This window comes from Podarcis tiliguerta (genome assembly GCF_965153285.1).
Source record: "Podarcis tiliguerta genome assembly, chromosome: 13".
Taxonomy (NCBI): Eukaryota; Metazoa; Chordata; class Lepidosauria; order Squamata; family Lacertidae; genus Podarcis; species Podarcis tiliguerta.
This window is the reverse complement of record NC_139546.1, coordinates 34,605,792-34,631,537: the sequence shown is the minus strand read 5'-3', so window position 1 is coordinate 34,631,537 and position 25,746 is coordinate 34,605,792. Positions and strand designations below refer to the sequence as shown.

The 25,746-nt window shown below is 46.5% G+C and overlaps 1 protein-coding gene across 1 annotated transcript in view; it reads left to right on the top strand.

Annotated features, from left to right (window-relative positions):
- The window catches only part of PPP6R1 (protein phosphatase 6 regulatory subunit 1), a 49,517-nt gene that overhangs the window by 17,404 nt on the left and 6,367 nt on the right, over positions 1-25,746 (top strand). The window contains exons 2-18 of the mRNA XM_083409528.1: positions 5,108-5,340; positions 7,301-7,487; positions 9,014-9,151; positions 10,011-10,076; positions 11,545-11,657; positions 12,409-12,522; positions 13,103-13,268; positions 14,180-14,332; positions 14,933-15,076; positions 15,562-15,626; positions 16,448-16,563; positions 18,545-18,630; positions 19,136-19,225; positions 19,881-19,978; positions 22,045-22,102; positions 22,200-22,348; positions 25,247-25,589. Of these exons, the coding sequence (XP_083265654.1) occupies positions 5,114-5,340; positions 7,301-7,487; positions 9,014-9,151; positions 10,011-10,076; positions 11,545-11,657; positions 12,409-12,522; positions 13,103-13,268; positions 14,180-14,332; positions 14,933-15,076; positions 15,562-15,626; positions 16,448-16,563; positions 18,545-18,630; positions 19,136-19,225; positions 19,881-19,978; positions 22,045-22,102; positions 22,200-22,348; positions 25,247-25,589 (2,313 nt within the window). The 5' untranslated portion in view covers positions 5,108-5,113. The remainder of the gene's footprint in view (positions 1-5,107; positions 5,341-7,300; positions 7,488-9,013; positions 9,152-10,010; positions 10,077-11,544; positions 11,658-12,408; positions 12,523-13,102; positions 13,269-14,179; positions 14,333-14,932; positions 15,077-15,561; positions 15,627-16,447; positions 16,564-18,544; positions 18,631-19,135; positions 19,226-19,880; positions 19,979-22,044; positions 22,103-22,199; positions 22,349-25,246; positions 25,590-25,746) is intronic.

Sequence of the window (25,746 nt, the reverse complement as noted above, 5' to 3'; positions counted from 1 at the left end):
AGAACCGGCTCATTGTTGTCTTTAAAAACACACACACACACACACACACACACACACACACAACCCCGACTTTTGTACCTGATCAAGTTCTCCTGCAAATAATCCCAACTGTGTCCTCTCCTGCTGGGAATTTTCTGGACAGACCATCCCTTTGTTTTCAGAGGTCCATCTAAGACAGTAATATATTTGGTCAGTGAAGACAAACATGCAAGTCTAAGATAACCCAGAAAAGTGCAGATTCTTTCTTAAAGCAAAATCTTTTCTCTGGCAGATTTCTTTCTTCTATTCATGCTGCTGCAGAGGTCTTCCTTGCTACACTTGTGTGTGTGTTTAAGAATAGTGGAAGAAAACTGCCCCCAGCCTTCCAGATTTTTGTTCTCCTTCCCTCATTTTCCACGGCTGAAAGGAAGATGGTAGAACCTCCTCACCAACCTGAACTTCTAAACGCAGGACCTTAAATACTGCTCACAAGTAGCAAAGTCTTTTTCATGCCTTGTTAAACAGGCACTGTGTTAATTGGATTACAAATTGACTGACCTTATTGGAGGAATGGGCTTATAAATGTGCAAGCAGCCAAAGTAAGAGGGGGAAATCATTAAGATGTAAGAATATTTTCAGCCTGGAGATATAAAGGAAGGTAGATTGGAAGGAGTCATGCCATCTTCCATAACATCTTCACAAAACCTATTAGAGGAGGCAGTGCAACATTAGCAGAGCTTGGAGATACCTAGCAAGTTTTCAAAGTCAGTTTGGGTAAAGGTTGGTGGTTCTGTGGGTAGACCCAATTATGCTATACCCTAGTACCCTAGTAAAGTACCAAAAGTGGTTCTGGAACAGGTGTCTGGGGGTGGGGAAGTTTTCTCTATCATAATCACTTGAGACCTGAATTGCATAAAATGTAGCTTAATCTTTCGCTCTTCTGTTAAGCACATGCTTTTAATCTTCTCTCTTGGCTTGGCTCAGAGGAGATTTCTCTTGCAAATCACTAGGGATTTTCCAAAATAGTTAAATCTTTTTTCTTTCTTTCTTTCTTTCTTTTCACAAAGATGTGGGTTTTTGGTTGTTTTTTTACTTTTTCTTCAGTTTTCAAGCAAGCCTGATGAAGAGAGGAATTAAGAGAGCAAATCTCCTGTTTGTTAAATTACAGCAAGGCTGACGTACAAGCTGCTTTCCCCTTGTGTTTAGGGGAGCCTCTTTGCCATTTCCCTGAGCGAGTGGAGTCAGGCTGCGCCTTCTGGAGCTATTGCATGACAGATAGTGGGAGATTCCCTTTCATTCAAGGCCCTGAGCAATTGCATTAAAGGCGCTTCTCAAACTGCCTGATTAGGCACCGCTGGAGCAAAGAGCGGCTTGGCAACATAAAGAGCACTGTTGAATCAGACCAAAGGCCTCACTTGTTCCAGCCTCCTGGGTGTCATGGTTTGTGTATGTGCATCTCCCCCGCCTTTGATAATAAGAAAGAAAATAGCTAATGTATCAAAGCCTGGGGTCCTAAAAACTTGATGCTGGTGCCTAGATATTGAAAATACTTGCATGTGGTTCGTGCCTCCCACTTCAAGAAAAGAGTTGAGACAGGGCTAGTTTCTTCAAATTTAGTGCTGAATGCCAAGAACCTGAAATGATCCCCCCCCCCCCATTCTTGCCTTCCACTCTAAACAGGATTGGGAAAATTCCAGGTGCTTACATGTTGGGACAGATTCTTAAAATACGTGGCAGGGCTTGCCCACCCATGCTCTTCACAGCCAGCCTTGCTATATGGACAACAGGCATATAGTTAAGCAGATAAGTTGAGGGCTTCGCTTCACAACTGAGTATGGCAGTTGTGAGGGGGTGCGCCTGCATTGGTTGGTGCATGTCCCTTAAAATGTTTGAAATCAGTGGCCTAATCCAGGGGTTAGCAAGGTTTACCTCACCTGGGCCGGTTCACTCCAGCGGAGATCCCTCTGTGGGCTGCATTGTGCGAGCATGTGCGCCTGCGATTTCCGGCATCTGTGCAGACGCGATTTCTGGTGTCGCAGAAGCGAGTCGCCGTGTTGCCCCGGTTTAGCGGAGCACGTGGGGACTCGCCAAGCAGGCGGCTCGGCTCGGGGGCCTGTTAAACGACCTCCGTGAGCCGCTTGTGGCCCATGGGCCTTAGGTTGCCGACCCCTGGCCTAATCCTTTCCTGGGGTCACAGTCCGGTTCACGGGCGATTGAAGTCCCGGCAGGGGACGTCAGGACCGGGGGAAAGATGGTGGGGTGGAAGCAGGAATGGGGGTCCAGGAGTCAGGAAGCCAGGAGGGTTCTGAGGGTCAGAAAACCGGGAGTCAAGAAGCCAAGGGTCCGAGGAGCAAGGAGCAAGGAGTCACAAAGTCAGGGGTCTGAGGATCAAGAAGCAAGGCAGGGAATGTGTTGCTGTGGCAAAGAGCCAAAGGGAAAATGCTGACCTTACGTCTCTTCCTGGCTCTTGCCACCAGGTGCTGTGAGTTACTAATCGGCCTCACCTGTGTGGCCGCGCCTTGCCTCTTCAGAACAAACTTAGGAAGGCCCCAGTCCTGCAAAGTCCTATTTGTCTCAGGGCCTGGCTCCTGCATGCACACCTGACACCTGGGCTAAAGGTGGCATTTGTCAAAGAAGGGCTGGGATCTGATAGGTTTGAATAAGAAGTGCTAAAGTTCTGTCAGCTCTAGCTGACAGAAGCAAGGCAAGGTGGTAACAGTGGTATCCCTTGTGGGGGTTTGTCTTCCTCAGATGCCGTGAGAACTAGGAATTTGCTTTTTTGAAGAAGAGACCTGGGACCAGAGACTGGGTCTTGTTTGAAATGCCACATGCTGTACAGCACTGTGACTTGAATGTAACGGATAAGACAAATGGTGTGGAGCGAACCATGGGAACTGAACTCTGGTTTAGTGGTTGGTGGGTTGCTTTGGGCAACTTAATTGTGTCTTGTGTCTAATATTTATAAAAACAGCTAAACTCTCCCAAGTGTTTTTATATTCTGTTGGAGATTGCGCACAATCTTTCTTGGAATTCTGATACAAGGGGTTACATAAATGTGTTAAACAAATAACCAACCTACCTCACATGGTTGTTGCAAGGGTAAATGAGTTGTGGGTAGTTAAGTCAATTCGCAGACTTTTTTGTGACCTCCTTCTGAGCCTAGGTATTGTAAAATAAAGGGCTGAACTTCACAAACCCGGCCTCCACCTTTCTCCTCTCTTTGCCCCCTCCCTCTCCACCCATGTGTGTTGGCAGCTTGTGCTGAACACCAGTCTCTCTGAGTTGATCTGAGGACTGCGGTCAGAGCCAGGCTGCCTGTGCTGCTATATTGCAAAAGCCTTGTGTCAAGGTTGCTTGGAAACCGACTGAAAACTTTTGGCCTTTGCAGTTGTGGTGGCAACAGGGTTGAAAAGGGAAGCGGGGCGTCTCCAAGTTACTATTTGTTTCTCTCTGGTTTTTCCCCTCCCTCGCTGATGATACAGAGAATCTTTTTGCCGCTTTGGATTGCAGCTGTAGTTAGGGAAACCTGCAAAACATCCATTAGAAACGATGGCACGGAAGATAGTGTCATTTGTGCACTCATGAGATCATTACTGCTTGTATGTTAGTTACTTCACAATATGACTACTACCCTTTTGGCTTTTGCTTGTTGTTAGTAATCCATACTTGGCCAAAAGCATGCATTGAAAAGGGGTGGGGAAACCAGCCCATCTGCTTCTCTTCAGTCACTCTGTCATACTCCCAGTCTTCATGGGTTTAAAGCAGAAATTCTCCAACTACAGGACAGGTTGAAGTTCCAGTCAGAGCTAGGATGCTGAGGAAGTTAGTGCCTTCCTCCTTATCAGTCAAGACCTTGGTAGATTTGTGGCACCTGTAAAACCCCATAATCCCATGATGGCTGGTTAAGAATAGGTTTCAGAAAGAGTTTCTGTTTTCTTCATCAGAATCCAGAAAGAGTATGAGAGAGCCTGTTAGATTTTTCTTCCACTGCCAGCAAGGAGCTAGCTACTCCAATCTACTGATTTCTGCATGTTCACTTGTAGAGCATACCCAAAGCAAAAACAGTAAGGAATGCAGCAGATGCAAGAGACCAGTTTGTTAGTCCTAGTATAAATTCTGATTCTGATTCCCACCAGACTTGGCCTTACTGGACACTTAGCATCTTAGCTCAGGTTACAACTCCCTCTGCATCTGCTATTCCTTTTTTGCTTCTCACTGGCGCACACACAGCTCCAGCTTAATTTGAGGCCCCAATGGAGTCCTCTACATTCCTCCATTCCTGTTCGGCTGGCCTTTAATGAATTCTGTTGGATGGCTTATAAGCTCTTAGATCTTGGCCGTTTTGCTTTACCTTCCTCTGAACTCATTTCTATTAGTACTTATTTCAACATCTGGTTTTCCTTTTGTAGTGTGGTGTGCTAGTTTGAGCCAAATGTTCTCATCCCTAAATTGGCGGTGGCCAACATGGTGCCCCCAAGATGCTCCCACTATCCTTGGCAATTGGCCATGCTGACTTGAGCTGCTAGGAGTTGGACTCCCAAAAGCATGGATGGCACTACTACGCTGACATGCGCAACCTGGCTGAACCTCAGGATGTGCTGGCTCCACCCCAGGCCACCTTCCTCCTTGTTTCTCTTATATCTAGCACAAGTCAAGTCCACAGGCTTTATCACTGAGCCACCCAGTCTACCTTGTTATGTTTATACCTGTCCCATTGATTTTCCCATGATGTCCCTATCCTCTCAGTTATTGCTGTTCCCTTCCTGCGAACAATGGCTGTCTCTATGCCATTGAGTTTTCAATTGGGAACAGTTTTATGCTAGGCTCTGATCCTCACCTTTTGTTCAAGGATTGTTTCGAATTAAGAAGGTGCAGTTGCAGGGCTTTTTTCCAGCAGGAACTTGCTGAAACTCAGGTGGGCACCATTGTCATTATAAGAGAACAAGGGAGGTGTTCGTGGTGAGTTCCGGCACCACTTTTTCTAGGAAAATAGTACAGGACAGTTGTATGCATGATTACTTTAGGAGACTTGCACTTGCTAGCTTGTGTTGCATGTGCTTATCTCCCATCCCATTGTTGGTTGGTTGGTTTTCAATTGGCCCCTCTGTTCATTTTCCATCCTCCGCAGCAAGCCATGTTCTGGAAGTTTGACCTCCACACGACCTCTCATATTGACACCCTCTTGGAGCGTGGCAACGTGACCCTTTTTGAACTTCTGGATGAAGAGGATGTGCTACAGGAATGCAAGGTGGTCAACCGCAAGCTGGTGGACTTCCTGGTTCAGCCTGAGCACATGGAAGCACTGGTCACCTGCGTGACAGAGGAGCCCCCTGGGGACGTGGATGAGAGAGTACGATACAAGTAAGTTGTTTTGGAAGGGGGAACTGGATGAAAATGGAGCTTCTCTTATTTGTTTGTTTGATATGTCCAGAACAAAGAAGAAATGTGCCATATTCATTTTCCTCTCTTGGTTCTTTAATGGTTCAGCTGCCCATGGGGGTGGGGTGGTAGAAAACTGCATGGTTGCTGCTTTTTAATTTTTTAAAAATGGGAAAAGTCAAGGCATCAGCTTTATTGAGATACCATGCTAAACTATAAATCCAAGTAATATCTGAATTGACAAACCATGATTTGCAGCAAGTTGGGAAACCATAGTTTCTGCTAACTGTGGTTTGGTGTGATTTAACAAACTGTAGTTACAAGCTGCTACTCCATCTCCAAAGGGCACGGCATGTTGAGTTGTAAGTTGTGAGCATATAGGAAATTGGAGCAGAGGAGCAGCTCTGAATGGTGGATTGCCTGTACATTCTGAAGCACAAACTATGGTTTGGCATTGGGTGGGCATATAATTCCAGGCTTCATAAACCATGGTTTCTTGTGCCGGAAGCAAGCATTGGGCCTGGGCACTAGCTCTGGCTTGGAGTTCCTGCTTAGCATTGAGACACAGTTCCTGTTCTGAACATGAGGGAGAATTCTGTTTTAAAACAAATTGGGCTCTCTGCACTGAAGCTGACCTACAAAGCGACTGGCAAGCAAGGAGTGTGAGACTTTATGTTTGTTCCTAGATTAATAAACCATTGCTTATGAAGCCTGGAATGTTGCCTCCAAGCTGGCCCAGTACCTTCACTAATAGCAATATAGTTGTTCTATATTTAGACCATCTTGGGAATGAATGAAACCTGGTTGCTGTCAGAAGAAAGTGTTATGCATCAACTGAAAGGAAACTTAATAACCTAAACTTGAAAAGTTCTCTAGTGTATTTGTGCATTAAGCCATAGATGTCACTGCATCATAAATCTTCTAGGGTTGTAGCCAACTAAGTCTTAGAGTAGGAGTAAGAGAGGGAGGGTAGGTAGGCCTGTTGATCTGATAACAAAGCTGTGCATATATTCCGTGATTACTGTACGAGCTCTGAATTTTGACGATGTGTGCAGAATTTGGCAGTTTGAAAACCTGCTTCGATTAAAACAAACATGGAGCAGAATGAAAATAATATTGAAAGTACCGTATTTTTCGCCCTATAGGATGCACTTTCCCCCCTCCAAAAATGAAGGGGAAATGTGTGTGCGTCCTATGGGGCGAATGCAGGCTTTCGCTGAAGCCTGGAGAGCGGGAGGCGTCAGTGTGCATAGACCCCTCTCGCTCTCCACGCTTCAGGAAGCTATCTGCAAGCCTTGCGCGCCCGGGGGGAGGTCCCGCCGGGCTCGCAAGGCTTGGGGCGGCAGCCTGCAGCACGAAGCATGGGGCGCCCTCCGGAGGACGCCCCGTGCTTCGGGCAAGTGTCCGCAAGCCTTGCGCGCCCGGAGGGAGTTCCCGCGGGCTCGCAAGGCTTGCGGGCAGCAGCCTGTTCTGTGGGAGGTGCGTCCTATGGGCCAGTGCGCCTTATAGGGCGAAAAATACGGTACCTGGTCAGTGCCTGCTAAAATTTCAGTAACCAAAGAAGGGAATTGACACCTTTTCAGTGATTGATGGGCCAAAGCCCTGTATTCGCCCTGGTCCTCTCTCTCTGACTTGAATAAATAGAATAAAGTATGTGGAATAAGGAAATCTTCCTGACCTCCAGAAATATTGCATACAGATTGTAAGAACTGGCTTTTCATGGGGCTGAATTTGGGATTATCTTGCTGCAGAACATTATTTTGCCCTAAACTAAAACACAAATATGGTAGGTATCTCTTGTTTTGGAGATACTGATAGATTTTGCCTGGCAGGTGGGCCAGCACAGCCACACAACGTTCACTCAAAAGGAAGAGGCTGGTAGAGATGATTATGCAGCAGGTCTAGTTGTGTATTTGCTTTTTTAAAATTCTCTCTCTTATAGGTATCCAAGTGTGTCGTGTGAGATCCTGACATCAGACGTCACCCAGATAAACGACGCATTGGGGGAGGACGAGTCTCTCTTGCGGCGCCTCTACGGCTTCCTGCAGACTGGAGGTATCCTCAATCCGCTGCTGGCTAGCTTCTTCAGCAAGGTCATGGGGATTCTTATCAACCGCAAGACTGATCAGGTATCTTTGCATGGGCTCATCTCAGTTGGGCGCCATGCCAGTTTTAACTCTTCCATGTTTTTAAAAGATTGCTAATACTACTGCCTTAAATTTGTAGTGTGAGTTTTTAAATGATGCTCTAGCAAAAGGCAGCCTTTAAATATTTTGATTAAATGTCCCTGTCCCCTAAATGGCTTCATGTGGGTCAGGGAACTTACTCCTGAGAATGCTCATTAGGTCCTCCTGAACAACTTACAGAAGCCCTGGCAAGTGAGCTCATTAGGAAATACGTGATGAATATTTTCTAACTGCTACATCCTCATGTGGCAACACTTGATGTAGTCCACATGGGGGAGCCTATTGACTCTCAAGCTTTTATTCAGAATCCCTGATGTGCTAAATACTAGCTGTCACCATACAAAGATGCACCCTGAATTAGTATTGATCATGTGAAAATGATGCCGCAAAATAATCTCATGGTGACTTGAAGCATGTCAGAAATAAGTATCAATATTGGGCTTTTCAAGCTAGTGAATTTTGAGGTGCATCTGGTTGATCAGCTTGCAAAATAGGATCCTGGACTACATGGGCCTTCAGTCTGATTCAGCTGGGCTGCTCCTCTGTTCTTAATACTTCTGGTATACATTAATTAAAAACCATTTGTATACTCTATGCTGCCTTCCTCACAGAATCTCAGGGTAGCATACATGGTGTGTGTTCCTTTCTATCTTCATGGCCTTCTCATGATTTATGTTGGGTGAGTTACTATCCCATGGTCACCCACCAAGTTCTGTAGCCAAGCAAGTTTTTTTTTAGTCCTTATGATGCCAAAAGTATCTGCTCAGATTGTTTTATTTTTAAAAAATAAACAGACTTGACCTTCCTTTCTCTTTCTGAAGAAACTTAAATTGGCTAACAGTATTTCTGTATTTATTGTTTCTGTATCTTGCTCTTCTTACAAGGAGTTTAAGATTGCACATGTTCTTTTTCTCTCTTCCCCGCCCCCCATTTGTCCTCAATACAACCCTGTAAGTTAAGTCAGGCTGACAGTGAGTGACCCAAGATCCTCTAGTGAGCTTTACTGCTGAGTGGGAACTTGAACTCCCTCCCCAGTCCTAGTCAGACGCTTTAACCCAGGAACGGCCTAACTCAGGGATAGCTAATAACCATGCCATCCAGCAACACCTGGACTACATCCCATCATCTTTGACTGTCTGGCTTTGTTGACTGGGGCTGATAGGAGTTGTAGTCTAACAAAATCTGGAAGGCACCATGTTGCCTACCCCTACTCTAACCGTTGCACCACAACAATCTTGTAAAAATTTGAAAACCTAATGATGAGACAGATGTCCAATACGGCCTTTACCTATTTAAGGAACTTGAACCCAATTGTCTCATAAGAAATGTATACCATATCTCCTTTCTGTTCCAAGGTTTGATTCCAGTGTCATCACAACACTGTGCAAGCTTACTTGAGATGACCTCTCCTTTCCTTTCCTTCACGTCTCATCCCTTCCACCCCACTCATTTGCTCTGCTGTCTTCCAGATAGTTGCCTTCCTGCGCAAGAAGGATGATTTTGTCAACCTGCTGCTATGCCACATCGGTACCTCGGCCATCATGGACCTCCTGTTGCGGCTCCTCACCTGTGTGGAGCAGCCACAGCTCAGACAAGACGTGTTCAATGTAAGGGTCCTCCTGTAGGCACTCCTAACTGTCTCACCTTCCTTCCTCTTTCTTGAAATGGCAAGCAGCACAATTTCACATTCAGTCCTCAATCGTTGTGTTTGAAAGTTTCATCATTCGCAGAATGAAAGGTTTTAGAAACATATTTGCCCTATTCACTGGAACAATTAGAAGGGAAAGATCTGCAGTTCAGTAGGCTTAGCTGGAGAATATCTTCATTATTTCCCGAAGTGTCCCTGATGTGAATCTTAGAAATGCTGGTGTTTGGGGCACATTCAGTTTACTGTTCTTGTGGGTTCTAGTTTGCTTATCTGGATAAGCGGTGTAAGAGAAACAGCAGAATCAGCTACTCAAATTGAGGTTTGCCCTTTTTTGTTGAAAGGTGATAAAGCAAATTTAGTCCATGTTTCCTTATTGAACAACCAGCCATCTGTTCTGGAATTCGAGGTGCCACCCTTCAAAATGACTCCCCACTCTATACCTCTGGACTGACCTCTGGTGTTCTCATAGGGGCTATGTGGATACATACCTGATTTCAGAATACTCCTGTTCTGTAGAATAGTCAACCCTAAGTTGGGAAGCTTGACTCTCACAGCATCCTCATTTGAAGGTCTTGTGTTTTGAGGGCTTCCAAAGTCCACAAATTGCATGGCATTTACCAATAAGATTCCAAGGATATTGGTTGACCCTTTAGAGAAACAATGGGGCACAGAGGTCAGCACTGTAAGATAAAATTGAATGCATATGAGTGCAATCTTCTGTCCCTGGGAGGTTTTGGTTGGTAACTGGAACAGGAGTGAAATATATTTGCTTAACCTTTCCATCCATGTTCATTTCACCCCTTCCCCTCAATCAAAAGTGGCTTAATGAGGAGAAGATTGTGCAGAGGCTCATTGGGATGATCGACCCTTCAAAAGATGACAATGTAAGTATTAAGTGTGTCCTGAGGCTCTTCTGCCCTCCATTGGAAAGGATGTATGTTTTTGTGTGGGGTGGGTGGGTGGTCAGGGCTTTGAACTTCTTTCTGTTAGCTGATCGCAGTAGGAGCCAAACATGCTAGACTGCTTGTGGTGGAATTCAACAGGTGTATTTCATGCAGCCTAGTCCCATGCATATTTCCTCCCATTGCATTTAGTGGGATTTTTCTCCCAAACAAATGTGTCTAAGATTGCAGCCTTAGTGTCTTGCGGTTTGTGATGATGATTATTTCAAAGTCGAGCTTAGTGAAACCAACCCCGACTTGTATTCAAAATCAAGCAGACCAGTGCCACTTATGCATGCCTTGGTCATATCGTGTTCTAAACATGGTATCTGGAGATTTTACAGCATTTAAGTTATTAAAGAAGGAGCATGACGCCATCCTCTGTGAGGATTCAGGAGCAGTCTATCCAATTGTGCAGAAAGGTGAAGCATCCCTTTTGCAGATGGGAGAAGGGTGGTCTACAATCATGCTCTAAACCTTCAAATGTCCTTCTGCTATGGAAATAAACTGCTCAGGAACATAAGCTGGTCCAAAATACAGTAGCAAGGTGACTAAGTGAGCCTTCCACATTTTTGTTTTGTTTTTGAAAGACTGGTGCTAAATTCTATTTGGAAGCACACTGGGAAATAAGGTATAAGCTTTGGCCTATAATGCCATAAACAGCTTGGCACCAGATTATCTGTAGAATGTGCTCATTAGATTTAGCTTATAGTGGGAGGGCCCCTCCATCAGAGCTTAGACAGGTATCAACAAAGATGCAGAGTCTTTTCCGTGCTGGCACCCTATCTTTGGAGTGCTCTTCCCAGAAAGGTTCATTTGGCTCCTATACGCTTTGCTTTTTGGTGCCAGGCAAGAACTATTTTATACTCTCAAGACCTTCCTGCTGATGACAGTTCCTTGCTAGGCTTGCTCTTTGTTTTGAGGTGTCTGGTGTTGATGAGGTTTCTATTGTTTGCTGTCCTTAATACATTTGTCTTGTGGTTTATATTGTGAGCTGTATTGGAACTGTAAGGCGGGAATAGGAAATGTTTTCAGCAAATAAAATTACTGAAGTTTGAGCACCTTCCAATGATTATTCTCAGATTGCAAGTAAGACAAGGTGGCATGTAACCCTGGGCTTTAAGGCGATGGAGGGCAGCTAAATAGACTGCATACCTGTCTTTAGTTTCAAGGGTAATCCTGTGGGAGGACAGGATCCAAAGGGAAAGTGTGATCGGTTAAATATGGGGTTGTATCCAATTACGGTGTACTCATTGTAAACCGACTGATGCTAATGAACCTTAGTTAGTCAGGTTTAATGGGTCTACTCTGAGCAGGGCGAGCATTTGATACAACCCACAGTCTCCAAGTGTGTCAAAGTATTGCTTCCTCTAGAATTAATTCATTTTCTCTCCTTCTCCCTGCTACACAGCAGCATTCCAATGCTTCACAGTCCTTGTGTGACATTATCCGGCTGAGCCGTGAGCAGATGATCCCAATCCAGGACAGTCCTGAGCCCGACCAGCTACTGGCTACACTGGAGAAGTGAGTACCAAGCCAGTGGTAGCACTGGCAGTAGGGAATAAGAGAGAACCTTAGGCCAGGCATAAGGGTTGTCTCAACTAACACCGATAAAAATTTAGAAAAAGGGGGGGGGTGTAACTCTCATCTGCTTGTCAAGATTCTTCTGATATTGAATTCCAGACTGCATTTTCAGTTATAAATGTTTTTCATATTTATTTTGGTGGGCATGTGGACTTAAACTAACCCACATGGAGTAAAACCTTTGTATTTCGGAGGTTTTTTTAATTTTTGAGGTTCGTTTTCTTATTTAGATTTTGTATAATGTGTATTTTGATCTTTGGAAACCACTTTGACATCTAGATGGTGAAAGTGGGGTGTAGTTTTTAAAAAAAAATTAAAAAAATATTAATTAATGGAATGTTGTTTAAATTTATTCAGCAAGACTATTACAGTCAGCATTCCATAATTTACCTCTTTAAACCGGCCCAGCCTTGCTTCTAGACCTGCTTGCTATACAGCAATGCCTCACCTGGTGCTGAGGTGCAACAATCCGCTTATCACAAACTTGGGGGGCCCTTGCCTCTGACAAGGATGTGACTGTGAATATCAGATGGGTCTCACCTCCTTCCAAGTTGTTGTGGGTTGCTATTACATTTTTCTTTTTTATCATATACTTGTGCCGTTGCTAAGTTTAAAAAAACACACCGCAGAAGCAGTGTCTGAGAGTGTCAAGCCATTTTAATAACCAGTTTCAATTCTTGTTCGTGTCAAGGCAGGAGACGATTGAGCAGCTGCTAAGCAATATGCTGGATGGAGAACGGAGCGAGTCTGTCATTGTCAATGGGATCCAGGTCTTGCTGACCCTCTTGGAGCCGCGCAGACCCAGGTGTGTTGGGTGGGTCTTATACACGCACAGGCAGAGGTTGTAATGCAACAGGTGCATCCTGTTTGCAGTACAGCAGTGTTGCATCCTGATATCCACTTTCCCCCTTTAAAAACAAAAACACCTAAGCCCCTGAAGGTTGTGGTCAAAACAGATATGCCAGGTCTTTAAAAAAATCTCCAGTAAATCTGGATGCAGCTGTGTAGGGAGGTCAGGGCTTCAGGATCTGTCGCCTAGCTCTTGGCTTTGGAAATGATTTCCTGATCCTGTTGGCCATCCATATATTTCACTAAATGCGTTTTCCCTTTCGCTACTCCCAAGTCTTAAAAATAAATGCCACCTTTTCCCCTCAAGTAGTCCCAGCCCCCTCCAACAACATGAATCCAGGAAGCAAAATGGATTGCGCCAAAGGAGGAGAAAAGGATTCAAAGCACAATGCACAACACCTGACTTGATTGGCATAATATATTCAAACAATTTGAATTTCCCTGGCATAGAATTGAGGTAGCCGAGATTTGTCCTTTGCGGAAGCCCTTAGATCTGGATGTTGAGACATGCTGGTTGCTCTTGTTCTTCTTTGCAGGACAGAGCTGGGCGGCATGGGGGGCTTTTACTGCAACCTGGAGGGGCAGATGGAGATGACCGGGCCCAACTGTGAAGTGGCTTCAAGCCAAGCCAGTCTGGGCACTCTGCTTGCCATCAAACAGCGTCTCAGGGAGCTTCACCAGCTGCTGCTTGACCCACCAAAGGTTGGTTTGTGTGTGCCCTTGCTTCGATGGCATGGAAACGCTGGGGGGATTCCAGCAGCATGCTTGGCCTTAGGGCCACTGCAAGAGTTAATAGTATTCTGTGGGTGCAAAGGGTCCAAACCCCTCTGTCTGGTGTGGGATCCTCAAGACAGTGCCCTCAAACAGCCTCCCCCAACCTGGTGCCCCCCCAGATGGTTATGTACTAAAACTCCCATCAGCTCCAGCCAGCACAGCTGGGGGGTTTGTAACCCATGACCATCTGAAGGCTACCAGGTTGGGCTCATTATAGGCAAGGGGGCAGAATCTAAAAATTCCATGGTTATAGTTTATCCTGAATTTATCCTCTCTCGGCGGTTGGAGTCCCTTCTCTGGCCCAGCCCAGCAGTGAGGTGGGAAGGGAGTGTTGAGGTAGGACCCTCGTACCTAGGGGACCGCCTCTCCTGGTATGTCCCACAGAAGAACTTACGGTCTGCAAATAAAAATATCCTGAAGATCCCAGGCCACAGAGAGGTTAGGCTGGCCTCAACTAGAGCCAGGGCTTTCTCGGCTGTGGCTCCGATCTGGTGGAACGCTCTGTCACAAGAGACTAGGGCCCTGCGGGACCTGGCATCTTTCCGCAGGGCCTGTAAGACAGAGCTGTTCCACCAGGCCTTTGGTCAGGGCACAGCCTGACCCCCTCCTCTGGCAATCTGCACAGAATCTTGCTTAATGGTTGCCATCAATTGGATTTTAATTAATTTTTATAATGAAAGGTTTTTAGAATGTTGGATTATTTTGATTGTTGTTAGCCGCCCTGAGCCCAGCTTTGGCTGGGGAGGGCGGGGTATAAATAAAATTTATTATTATTATTATTAATCGGGGCTTGTGATCGACCTGGAATGCTCTCTCTCCTTGCCCTCTCCCTCTGGCAGAAAGAGTCCCTGCAGACGACGTGGGGGATCTTGGACCCTCCGTTGGGCAACACGCGCCTGCACGTGGTGAAGCTGCTGGCCAGCTCCTTGGGCACCAACAATGCGGCACTGCAGGATGAGATCATAGAGCTCGGGGCCCTCGACACAATGTTGGTGAGTAGCAGCAGGGCACCCGCTGGCTGTTGCCTCAGACACTCCTCTCCCAGGGTAACATAGGCATACGTTTCTAGGAGCTGGAAAAGTTTGTTAGGTTCTTTTGTTTTATCAGGGGTGGGGAGGAAGAGCAATACTTCTGGAAAGCATGTTGTCTTTGCAGTATTAGTTTGATGGACAATACCAAGCCCTAGCATTAAAAAAAAAGACTTGTCCTGAAATGATAAATAACAACAAAGTTGTGTTTTAGAAAGAAGCTGCTGCAAAAAAATTCTAGGGAGATTGCCTAATTTCAGTATTCTTAGTTGACAGATTCAAAGTCATAGTACAAGAAATAAAAACAAATCTGCCCAGTTAATTGCGGGAGGGGGTTTCTTTTCTTACTGATGAAAACATGTTTTAACTGATTTAATGTTACTGGTGGTTTAACATTTTCAAGTTTACAACACTGGTTTTTGTGTGTGACAGAGGTATTTCAAAGAGTGGCCAATTCTTAATTTGGGTGAATGTAATCAGTCGTACGATTTAGACAATATAAAGTGCTGATTGACTATATTTATTTAATCACTCATTCGTTCTCCTTCTCTCTCTTTCTGCCAGGACCTCTACTTCAAGTACACATATAACAACTTCTTGCACGCTCAGGTGGAGGCCTGCCTTAGCAATGTTTTCACTTCCCATGCTGGGGATGAGACCATTGAGAACCACTCAGAGCCCCTCCCAGAGAACCCTGTCATCCAACATGTAGGTTTTGGTTGTGGGGTACCCTTGGTTTCAAGCTCTCTGTATGGGTTGGGGCATGAATTGTTGAAGAAAGGAGCAGAAGGTTGTGATCCCACGTGAAAAGTGGGAGATAAGAATTGAGGATCAAGCCAGTTTTCATGGCTAAGAAAACTACAGTGAGCAGAATAGGGTTGAAAGTGGTTGTCTGGGCTTAGTTGATATTAACTGGATTGTAACCCGCCTTGGGAATGGACTAGCTGGGAAAGGCTCCCACTGTTTGACATCCAGAATCTTCTATCTGTAGTTTTCTTCGGTTTTAGCAGAAACCACCAACACTTGTCTAGATTTTACTGTACACCAGTGAGGAGCAGAAATCTTTTAAACTGCAAGCTTGAAACCTTTTGGGTTCTTGTTAAGAAACTGGAATCCTATCATTCTTAGTGAAATGAGGTGTTGATGGTCCGGCATCCCTTATGTGATGAGCCCCTTTGTGCTCCTCCCTGCAGTTGCTGCAGAAGTGTCGCTTAATCCAAAGAATCTTGTCTGCCTGGGAAGAAAATGAGCTATCACAGTGAGTACTGGGGTGTCTTGGTTGGATTTTCCTCTCCCCATCTTCCCTGGTCTCGAACCCTCTCCCCTGGAAGAAACCCAGTACCCTGGGTTGACCCAGACGTCAATGGCAATCTAAGATTCCAGAATACAGAATCTCCAAACCATGGCATTCAGCAATTTTAGGAGTGCATTATAATGCCACATAACACTGGGGTGGGCAGACCCACTCTTTCTGTGCCCCCTTTTTCCTGGAGTTCTTTCTGCTCATTCCCTGATGCAGCCTTCCTCAGCCTGGCACCCTCCAACCCCACTCCCTTTCAGCCCAAGCCAGCCTGGCCAGTGGTAAGGGGTTATGGGAATTGTAGTTCAAAATATCTGGTTCGGGTGGTCTGTCCTTCAAGGCTCTTTTGGCTCATAGTGTTTCATGGGGTGCTTGCTAGCGTCTTCCATTCTTTAAGGTCCTGACCTCCTGATCAGGATACTTTTACTCCTCCATGCACCTGGAATAATCCTGCTACTGCTTGTTAAAAAAAGTGTGTGTGTGTGTGTGTGTGTGTGTGTGTGTGTGTGCATGCTGCTGTAACTCCTTCCAACAACCTCTAGTCTTCTGTGGGAGTGTGCTGAGATCAATCCATTCTACAGTTCAGGGCAATAGTCTGACTGTTCCTTCTGGTCATCCCTTATGCATAATCAAGCCAGTTTGTCCAGCTTCAACCTACAAAGGCCATACAGACTCTAAAGCCTCCCATTCCTCTGTCATTCCACCTGTGCCTTTCATTTCCTAAGGGACATGGCCTGCAGGAACCATGAGTCTCCATCCTCTCCCATCTTCTGTTGCAGGTCTGATGGGGGAAGACGCAAGGGCTACATGGGGCACCTTACCCGCATTGCCAATGCCTTAGCTCAAGCCTCAGAGAAGTGGCCCCACTCCACCCTTATCAAGCAGCTCTTGAAAGGTAATGGGTTTGGCAGCTCCAGGGGGCGGGGGTCAGGGTCATGTGCCTTACATAGGGTCCGCTCAAATGATCCTTGAAGGCTTGAAGCATAAGCTCTTTGGCTCATGGAAGCATTCTGGGAATTCCACTGCTCGCCTTTTCTGGTGGGAGAAATAGGGGGCTCATCTCTGTGCTGGAATGCCGCTGAGTCTGGGGTAGGATGTGCTGTTTATAAAGGGAGTTTCCATCTGAGCAGGAGCTGGAGATCATTGCCTTTCTAGGTCTATTCTTCAGCCTTAAGAACCCAAGTTAAAGAAAAATGGGTTTATATAATTCTGCAAATGTTCATACCATGGGTGTGTATTTGTTTAGGTTTGGAAATCTGCATTCATATTCATTGGAGACTGGGAAATTAGAGTTTTTTTGGGAGGCAGGGAGAAAGTCAGGGCTAGCACATCGATTGTGTGCGAGTTCTGCTAAATGAACCTTGTGGGGCAGCTTATTTGTTCATATGGCTGGAAACCCAAGTTGGAAATGGTTGCTACATTTTTATCCAAGGAGTTGAAGGCGGTATATGTGGTGCCTGCTCCCAGCCCCATGTTATCCTTACAGCATCCCTGTACGGTGGGTTAGACTGAGAGAGAGTGGCTGGTCTAAGTTCAGCCAACAAGCTTCATGGCTGAAAGGGAACTTGAACCTGAATCTCTGCAGAAATAGAGTCCAGTGCTCAACATGGTACCTGATCCTGTCTTCATGGCTCAGTAGTTGTAACAAAGTGCTTTTATTGTTTTGGGCCCATAAGAGGCATTCATGTCAAAATCATGAAAAACTGATGGGCTTTCCTTTTTCTGTTGACACCACTTGCTTGTGTCTGTATTGGGAAGATGGGGAGGGCAGACAGAAGGCCTGATGGCTTGCTCTGTTATTTTTACCTCATGGAAGAATGTAAAATCCTCCCCCCCCCCCATAGTTCCTAGTATGCAATTGCTGATCTCATACCATCCATACTTATAAAAGAGGCTTGTGGCATTTTGAAGACTAAACAAATCTATCATGCCATAAGCTTTTCTGCATCAGAGTCCACTTCATCCATTGCAAGCATTTCTCCTAGACAGATATTTGGTCTGATCCTAGATGACTTTAAAAGGGAATTGTTAGACTGATCCATGAAGTAGAGCTCTGTCAATGGCTGCTAGCCATGGTAGCTTATATATAGAAACTTTATGTTCAAAGGCAGTAGCAGTTTGGGGGAGGGGGGCTTTCTGGAAAAACACCTCGTAAACCATTTCATAAACTGTTGCAGCCTTCTTCAATCTGATGCCCCCATTAGCCCCGGCCAGCACAACCTGACCCTATTATTTCAGGAGTGGGGTTGAGCTTCCATTTCAAAGACATGAAATCCTGTCCCTCTCCCCTTATACCTTCTCTTGGAACAGGAAGTAATGTTAAACAAAATTTCATGTGCTTGGAATGGATTTGGGCAGCTCACACATGGTGAATGAGCTTGACCTCACTCAGTGACAGCTACTGCTTTGCACACATTTGGAAGAGATCAAGCCAACCTGTGGTGGAACATTGAAGTGAGCACCCTGAAGAGAATTTGTCAAATGAAGCAAATGTAATTGGCTAAAGTAATGTTTAACTGCTCGCATAATTCCACTTGCTGTGAGCTTTCATAATGATTTATTAACTTATTGGATCCAGAGGGTGGTTTATTTTTATACTGCTTTTCATCCCAAATTCCCCCAAACTAGGGTAGCTAAGGTCCTCTGCTGATCTTGGTCTTGGTAAGAAGAGAGAAAGGGAACTGGTGGGTGACAGCTGGGGAAAGGGAATGGAGATTTCTTCTGGTTGATGGGAGGTGTTCCTTGACTTGAAGCTATCATTCGTGTGTGGCCGCTCCCTCTTGTATTTTGCCATCTCCACTTGCTACCACAATGTGTATCATAAAGTAAGGTCCTTCTGCCATCTCACCCACCTGCCATCTCACCCACCTTTGCAGAGCTGCCTGAGGAGGAACAGGAGCAGTGGGAGAAGTTTGTCTCAGGGCCCTTGTCGGAGACTAACAAGAAGAACACTGTGGACCTTGTGAGTCCCCTCTCTTTGTGTCTTACGCTCCAGCCACTCCTGATTATAAAATGGTTGGCAGGGTTCTGGAAAAGGTACTACAAGAGAATGGGAAAACGGTCCCCTTTCTTTCTGCATCCATCGGAGCGCTCTCTGTTACTGTCACATGCCACATGTACTAGGTTTTACCACTGCCATTGGAAAAATGAGCTTTGGGGCTCCAGAGTTAAGCACTTGTTTTTTGGTTAAAGGGCTGCTTTTCCAGCTGGCCAGAGTCTGCCAAAATGCTTAGCTTGGCTGACGGCAGTGGAATTGGTAGAACAACTACAACTCCCATCAGCCCTATGGCCAATGGTCAGGGGTGATGGGAGTTGGTCCGTCAACATCTGGAGGGTCACAGGGAATAGTAGGTTCTATTAGCTGATTCTCTGGGGCTTGGCCACTCAGTCTTTGCCTTGTACTTTATTTTGTTTTATTCCCGTTGGAAGACTCACTTAATGGATTCCTTCATCTTCCTTTCCTTCAGGTTAACATGCACAATCTCCACTCGTCAAGTGATGATGATGAGAACGACCTCAAGGAGTTCAGCTTCCCTCAGGAGGCTGTCCTGCAGCAGGCAAGTGCGGCACCTTCCAGTTGTGCCCCCTTGTCTTGCCAGGGCTGGAACCATTCCCACCTGTGTGCTTGCTTAGGAACCTAGAACAATTTCCCCATCCATAAGCAGGAGCAAGGTCTAAAATTCTCAGGCCTGCTTTGGCCGCTTCCCCTGATTTTCTTCTTTCTTCTCCACAAACTTTAATTTGTATCCTGCCAGCCCCATTCCTCACCCCCTTTACTGCATGTGGAATCCTGGCATTCTGTTCTCCTAGTTGCCGCTTTTGGTACTTTTTTGTGGTCTTCATGAGTTGCTTTGTACACAGCTTTGTATCTCTTACCCAGAAAAGTGGGTTACAAAGTGATACAATATGAAACAGCTAAACGAAATGCTGGGCAGATGCCGCTTGTCATCAAGCAAATGATATTTGGGATGAGCTCCTTCCTGTAAGCTGAGTTCAAACAGGGTTCACTTGGCAGATTTGGATTAGGAGTTTTTCTGGGGGTGGAAATGACTATTGTATTCATGTGTTCTCATACAGCATTTAGGTAGATCCATTGGGCCTAGTAAGTTTCTCCTCCTCCTCTCTCTTCCTATACCCTTCCCCCCCCCCATATTTCCATTTGAACTGTAATTCACATTTACCCTCATTTCCTTTTCCTCCTCCTCTTTATAGGCCTTTGTAGATTACCAGCTGCAGCAGATGACTTCAGCGTTCATTGACCACTTTGGCTTTAACGATGAGGAATTTGGCGAGCAAGAAGAGAACGTCAAGTTAGTGACTCGGTTCACGGCCTCCCCTTTCCTCTCCCCTTTGACGTGCTTGTGTGTCATTGTCTTGTTTTTTACTTGCTCTGTGCTCTTTTGGCTGAGAATAAGCATAGCCTCCAGTGGGAACAATAGCACGCAGCATCAGGGGGGTTTCTGCGTAGTTCCGGCAAGGAAGCATGCTTGTCCTGCGGGGCTCACAGTCAGAACTCTGGATGGGGTGAAGTGTCCATAACCCCACATGGGATTGCACCTGCTCGGGCTGGCAGTGCGTGGAGACACCTGGCCTCATTTGTACTTGCCAACAAGAAAGAGATTGTTCACTGGCCTGCCGCAAAATCTGGGGCGCATGTTATTTGCATGCACTTGCACACGGCACTTGGTGCCGGGCGTTTTGTCCTGGAGTAAGAAAGATGCACAACGTAGACCTGGGAAGGGACATGTGGTCTGTGGCCTCTTGTCCTGAAGTTCTGCCTATAGGAGATGTTAGAGGCTCATCCTGAGCAAGGGGCTGAGGTCTGTAAGCCAGTGTTGCTTGTCTTCTCTTGAGAAGGCAGGTGGAGGGCCCAGGAAGCAAGGGGAGACATTTCCAGCCTAGTCTCAAGCCCCCATTCTTTTGATCATTGAAAAAAAATGGATCCTGAAAAGAGCCCTAGTGGGTCAGACCAAAGGCTGTTCTTGTCCAGCATCCTGCATCCCTTTCTGGCCATTGAGATGCTTCCGAGAAGCCCACAAGCAGCGCAGGATAGGTTCCGCCAGCCATTTGGAATGGAAGGGTGACTTGGTTCTTGGGGAGGAAGAATGAGATTTCTTCCAGACCCAGCTACCACCTGAGTCTCTGGCTCCAAACGTGTTTTGCTCAATTCACTAACTAGATCATCTTGCCTGGTAAGGAGGAAGGTGCCTTGGATTCCTGGGTCCTGTTACCATCTAAATATTTAAAGTTCTCAGCAAAGATTGCCCAAGAGTTTGTCCTCTGCCTCCCCTCCCCCCTTTTTGGCAACAGCTTCAGCATGAATCCCATCTTTCCAAAGGGCTGAAATAGCGCAATAGAGGGAGTCTAGGGTGACATGGAGAATTCGCTCACCCCACCCCAGGGCAGTCTTTCTTTTCCCAGCCCCCCTGATTTCATGTGTCTGCCTCTCTCTCTCTTTCTCTCCCTCTCTCCCTCTCTCTGCCTATCTGCCCTGCAGTGCTCACTTCCGACAGCTGAAAAGGTAATGCCTAACACGCTGCTATGCTCCTCTCCAGCCACAGGCGGGGGTGTTGGGCTACATCCGTCCCCCGCATCTGTGCAGTGCCACCTACCTCTTCCCCAGTTAAGGGTGCACCACCCAAGCAGATCAGGCTAGAAGTGAAAGCCCACATATTGAGCTTCCCTCTTGTATGTGTGCTTTAAAGTATAGCTTTGTGCCCTGAACCCTTTGGAAATAAGATGGACAAAACAACAAGGGCATGGAAAAAACACTGGTAGCTCGGTTGGTAGAGCATGAGACTCCTAATCTCTAGGTCATGGGTTTGATCCCCACATTGTGCAAAAGGTTCCTAGATTCTACAATTCTATGGCTGGTAGAAGCCTGGGTGGCCTCTCCTCTCCTGACAGCAACTCACGGGTGTTTTAGTTCTGGCTGCCGCTATGGCTGTCCCTGCCATTACGTAGATAATACCGGGAACAGAAAAGGGATCTGAAGCTAGTTCTTCTTATGGGAAGTGTTCAGAGGCAAAGCGCACGCTGGCTTGGGGATTCTGTCCAGGTGGGAGAGGCGGATCTGTGAAAATGCTCATGTGGGGAGAAGTCGCCTCTCTATATGAACTAAGATGTCCTTAGGCAATCTGCTGTCTCTGTCTCATGCCACCACCCCCACCCCCAATCACCAATCTCTTGAGGTAAGAGCAACTTAATTTGCATGGCCCCGCCTAGTGGAGCAAGTGGGAGGGGCAATCCCTTCTCCCGCAAGAAAACAAAGCTTCGCGGTAGGTTCAGTGCTACCTTCTTTCCCAAACTAGGCCTTGGTCCTTTCCCGTGCCCACATGCAGTGACGTTCCGACCTGCTTCTCTTGTTTCCTTCCAGTGCTCCCTTTGACAAGACGGCCAACATCACCTTCTCCTTGAATGCTGACGACGACAGCGTAAGAGCCGCTCCTCTAGAGCTTTACTCCTCTTTGCTTCCCCTCTGCACCTGGCCTGGGCTCTGATCCATCTCTCTCCTCCACCCCTTTCTCACAGCCCAACTCCAACCTCTTCGACATCTGCTACAAAGAGCGCATCCAGCAGTTTGACGATGACGACGAGGCTGACGGTTCAGACGGGGAGGACATTTGGCAGGAGAAGGAGGCTGCTGTCTCTTCTGGCATGGCACAGCCTGCCACAGTCAGGTAGGAGATGATCCCCTGCCCAAAGACCTCCCGGCCCTCCTGGGGTTGGCCAAATGGGCTTTGGACTAAAGGTGCCAATTGATTCCTTTCGCTCTTACTTTCCTCCCTTCACACAGAAGAATTTTCCTTCGTGTTCATCGTGCTCACTTTGATTTTCATAACCTTCTTCCAAGCGCACTTTATGCATTTAATATTTGTAAAAAATATTTATATACCACCTGGTACAATCTGCCTTAAGGTGGTGTACATGAATTTAAAGTGTGTTAAAACAATCAGAACAGTGAATAAGATGCAGGGGGTAAAGTGCAACATTGACTGACTCCCCAACAGTAAATACCAGAGTACAGGCCTTTTTCTTTCCCCTAATTTTGTTTATTTATTTATTTATTGAATTTATATGCCGCCCTATAACCAGGGGTCTCAGGGCAGTTCACAGAATAAAATCAAGATATAAAACCACAAAATACATAATAAAAATAAAAACAACAACCCAATAGCCCCCCCCCAAAAAAAACACATTTTAAAAGGGCATAGGATGTCAGTCAGATCAACCAAAGGCATGGTTAAAAAGGAATGTTTTTGCCTGGCCTAAAGGCGTATAATGAAGGCGCCAGGCGAACTTCCCTGGGGAGAGCATTCCACAGACGGGAAGCCGCTGCAGAGAAGGCCCTTCCTCGCCAATGAACTAGTATCAATGAACTCATATTTCTCCTGCTTTGACTCTTATAAAATTAGCTTTCATTGTCTTGTTACGTCCTGTGTAAAGTGCACTTTTCTGAGTTGTTGTCATCCTGTTCTTTCCCCTCCCTTTTTGTGTCCTGTCTCTTTAAATCAGCCTTCGGCCATGCTGGCTGGGACTGATGGGAGTTGTAGTCCCCAAACATCTAGGGGGCACCAGGTTGGTGAAGACTGCTTTAGTTGGACTCTTTAGACTTGCTGCGATAGGGCTTTCTGCTCATAGGGAAGAGGGCATCCTCAAATGGGGAAGCAGCCCTCTCCCACCCGCTTGCCTAGGCAGGACTTCTAGAAGCTGCTTTCTCTTTCTTTCGCAGGTCTGCTTTATTACCTAGTTTTAAGTTGTTCGGTCAAGGAATAAGGTGGCTACTTCATGGCTTTCCTAAGCCCACAAGGGCTTCATTTCTACAAAGCCTTTTCTCCTTCTGCCAGGGCCTAGCTGGTTTCTAATTTGTAATTTGTACAGTACTCAGCACAGCCTAAATTGCTTAATAATTTATAGCACTATTATTAGTAGTAATGAAATCCTGTACTGCGATGAATTGGTGTACAGTATCTGCCTCTCTCTTCTAAATGTACGTGGCCAGTCTTTTAAGTCTGCTTCTCCCCACTCCTATTTTCCAGCCATTATTTGTCCCCCTGAAGATGGTCTCTGTTTTATGCCAATTATATGTTCCTTTGGGGGATCTGTTGCCGTCCCCCCCCCCCCCCCCCGCTTACCTAGTCTAATAACTCTAATACTGAAGGCCGGGTTTTACAGTCTCTGCTCTTTTGGTTTCATTCTTTTTCTCTTTTTTGCAACAAGTGGGAATTTTCTCACTGAATGAGAGACCCTGTTTTGTTAAAGGTAAAGGTACCCCTGCCCGTACGGGCCAGTCTTGACAGACTCTAGGGTTGTGCGCCCATCTCACTCAAGAGGCCGGGGGCCATCGCTGTCCGGAGACACTTCCGGGTCACGTGGCCAGCGTGACATCGCTGCTCTGGCGAGCCAGAGCCGCACATGGAAACGCCGTTTACCTTCCCGCTAGTAAGCGGTCCCTATTTATCTACTTGCACCCGGGAGTGCTTTCGAACTGCTAGGTTGGCAGGCGCTGGGACCGAACAACGGGAGCGCACCCCGCCGCGGGGATTCGAACCGCCGACCTTTCGATCGGCAAGCCCTAGGCGCTGAGGCTTTTACCCACAGCGCCACCCGCGTCCCTATCCTGTTTTGTTGCCTACATCTTATAAAAGCCCCGTGGAGCTCCTGCTTTCTGTCTCTCTCTCTCTCTCTCTCTCTCTCTCTCTGTACTTTAGCTTGTTGGGAACCTATTGGAGGGGTAGGCAATGGATTTTCCTTCAGATGTGGTAAACTGTAACTGCTAGCAGCCCCAGCTAGTATGGCCAATGGTATAATGGAGGTTGGGAGCTTCTGTCCGAAACAGCTGGGCCAGCCACTGCTTTGCACCCCTTCTCCATTAGCATTTCCAAATGCAATGGCCTTTTTGAGGCCAGTCTTGGCATTGCCAGAAATTAACTTCCTGAACTTTATGCTTGAATTTTCTATCATTGCTAGCTAGATCTAGGAATTTTCCTTTTCATCAGCTGCATCTAGGAATTTCTCTTAATAGCCCGCCCCCCAAATTACTTTATCCTATCAGATTGTTTTCTTTCCATTTCCTTGTGAAGAAAAGAACTGTTCTCTTTCACAGCCCTGGTCTCTTTCATTCCTCTCTCCTCCTGGCATTTCAGTTAGTGCTTGAAGGGTGTCTGGCAGCATACAGGTTTTGTATAGCGAGGACCCAGGCTGAATCCTCAGAACCTCCAGGGCAGCGGTTCTCAACCTGTGGGTCCCCAGATTTGTTGGACTACAACTCCCATCATCCCAAGCTTCCTGGCTAGGGGGACTCCCAGGTTGAGAAAGGCTGCTCCAGGGGAAAGTACCTTGCGTAGCAGGGGTTGGAGCCCAGGACCTGCTGCCTGTCAGAGTAGGCGAATACTGGGTTAGAGGGACTCAATGGTCCATCTTAGTATGAGGCAGCTTCATGTGTTTCTGGTTCGGAGAGAGGGGTAGTATCTCCCATTTGTCCAACAGGGTTGGGATGGAGAAACTTGCCTGCTGTGCGCATGATCTGAAATATCTCTCTTCCTTTCTTCCCCTCCTCCCCTTTTCATTTTAAGCAGGAGCCTTGGCAGCACAGATAGTGAGGACAGTGAAGACTCAGAAGAGGGAGAAGGAGGCGAGGAGGAAGATCCCGGTGGGGGAGATGGAGATGCCACACATGTCAGCAACGGTTGCAGTGAACAGACGGAGGTGGAGAGAACGTCAGGAGGTCAGGGCTCCAGAGAGACCCATGTGGTCCAAGGGAGGGATTTGGTAGAGGGTGAAAGGGAGGCTTGTCACATCTGCTTATTGACTTGGGGGTGCTCTGCTACAAATAAGGAACAGCAGAATCCAACACAGACAAGCTTTGGGAGTGGGAGGGAGCTAGCAGCATACCAATTCTTAGCCACATGGGGAAATACCGTATTTTTTGCTCTATAAGACTCACTTTTTCCCTCCTAAAAAGTAAGGGGAAATGTGTGTGCATCTTATGGGAGTGAATGCAGGCTATGCAGGTATCCCAGAAGCCAGAACAGCAAGAGGGTTCGCTGCTTTCACTACGCAGCGATCCCTCTTGCTG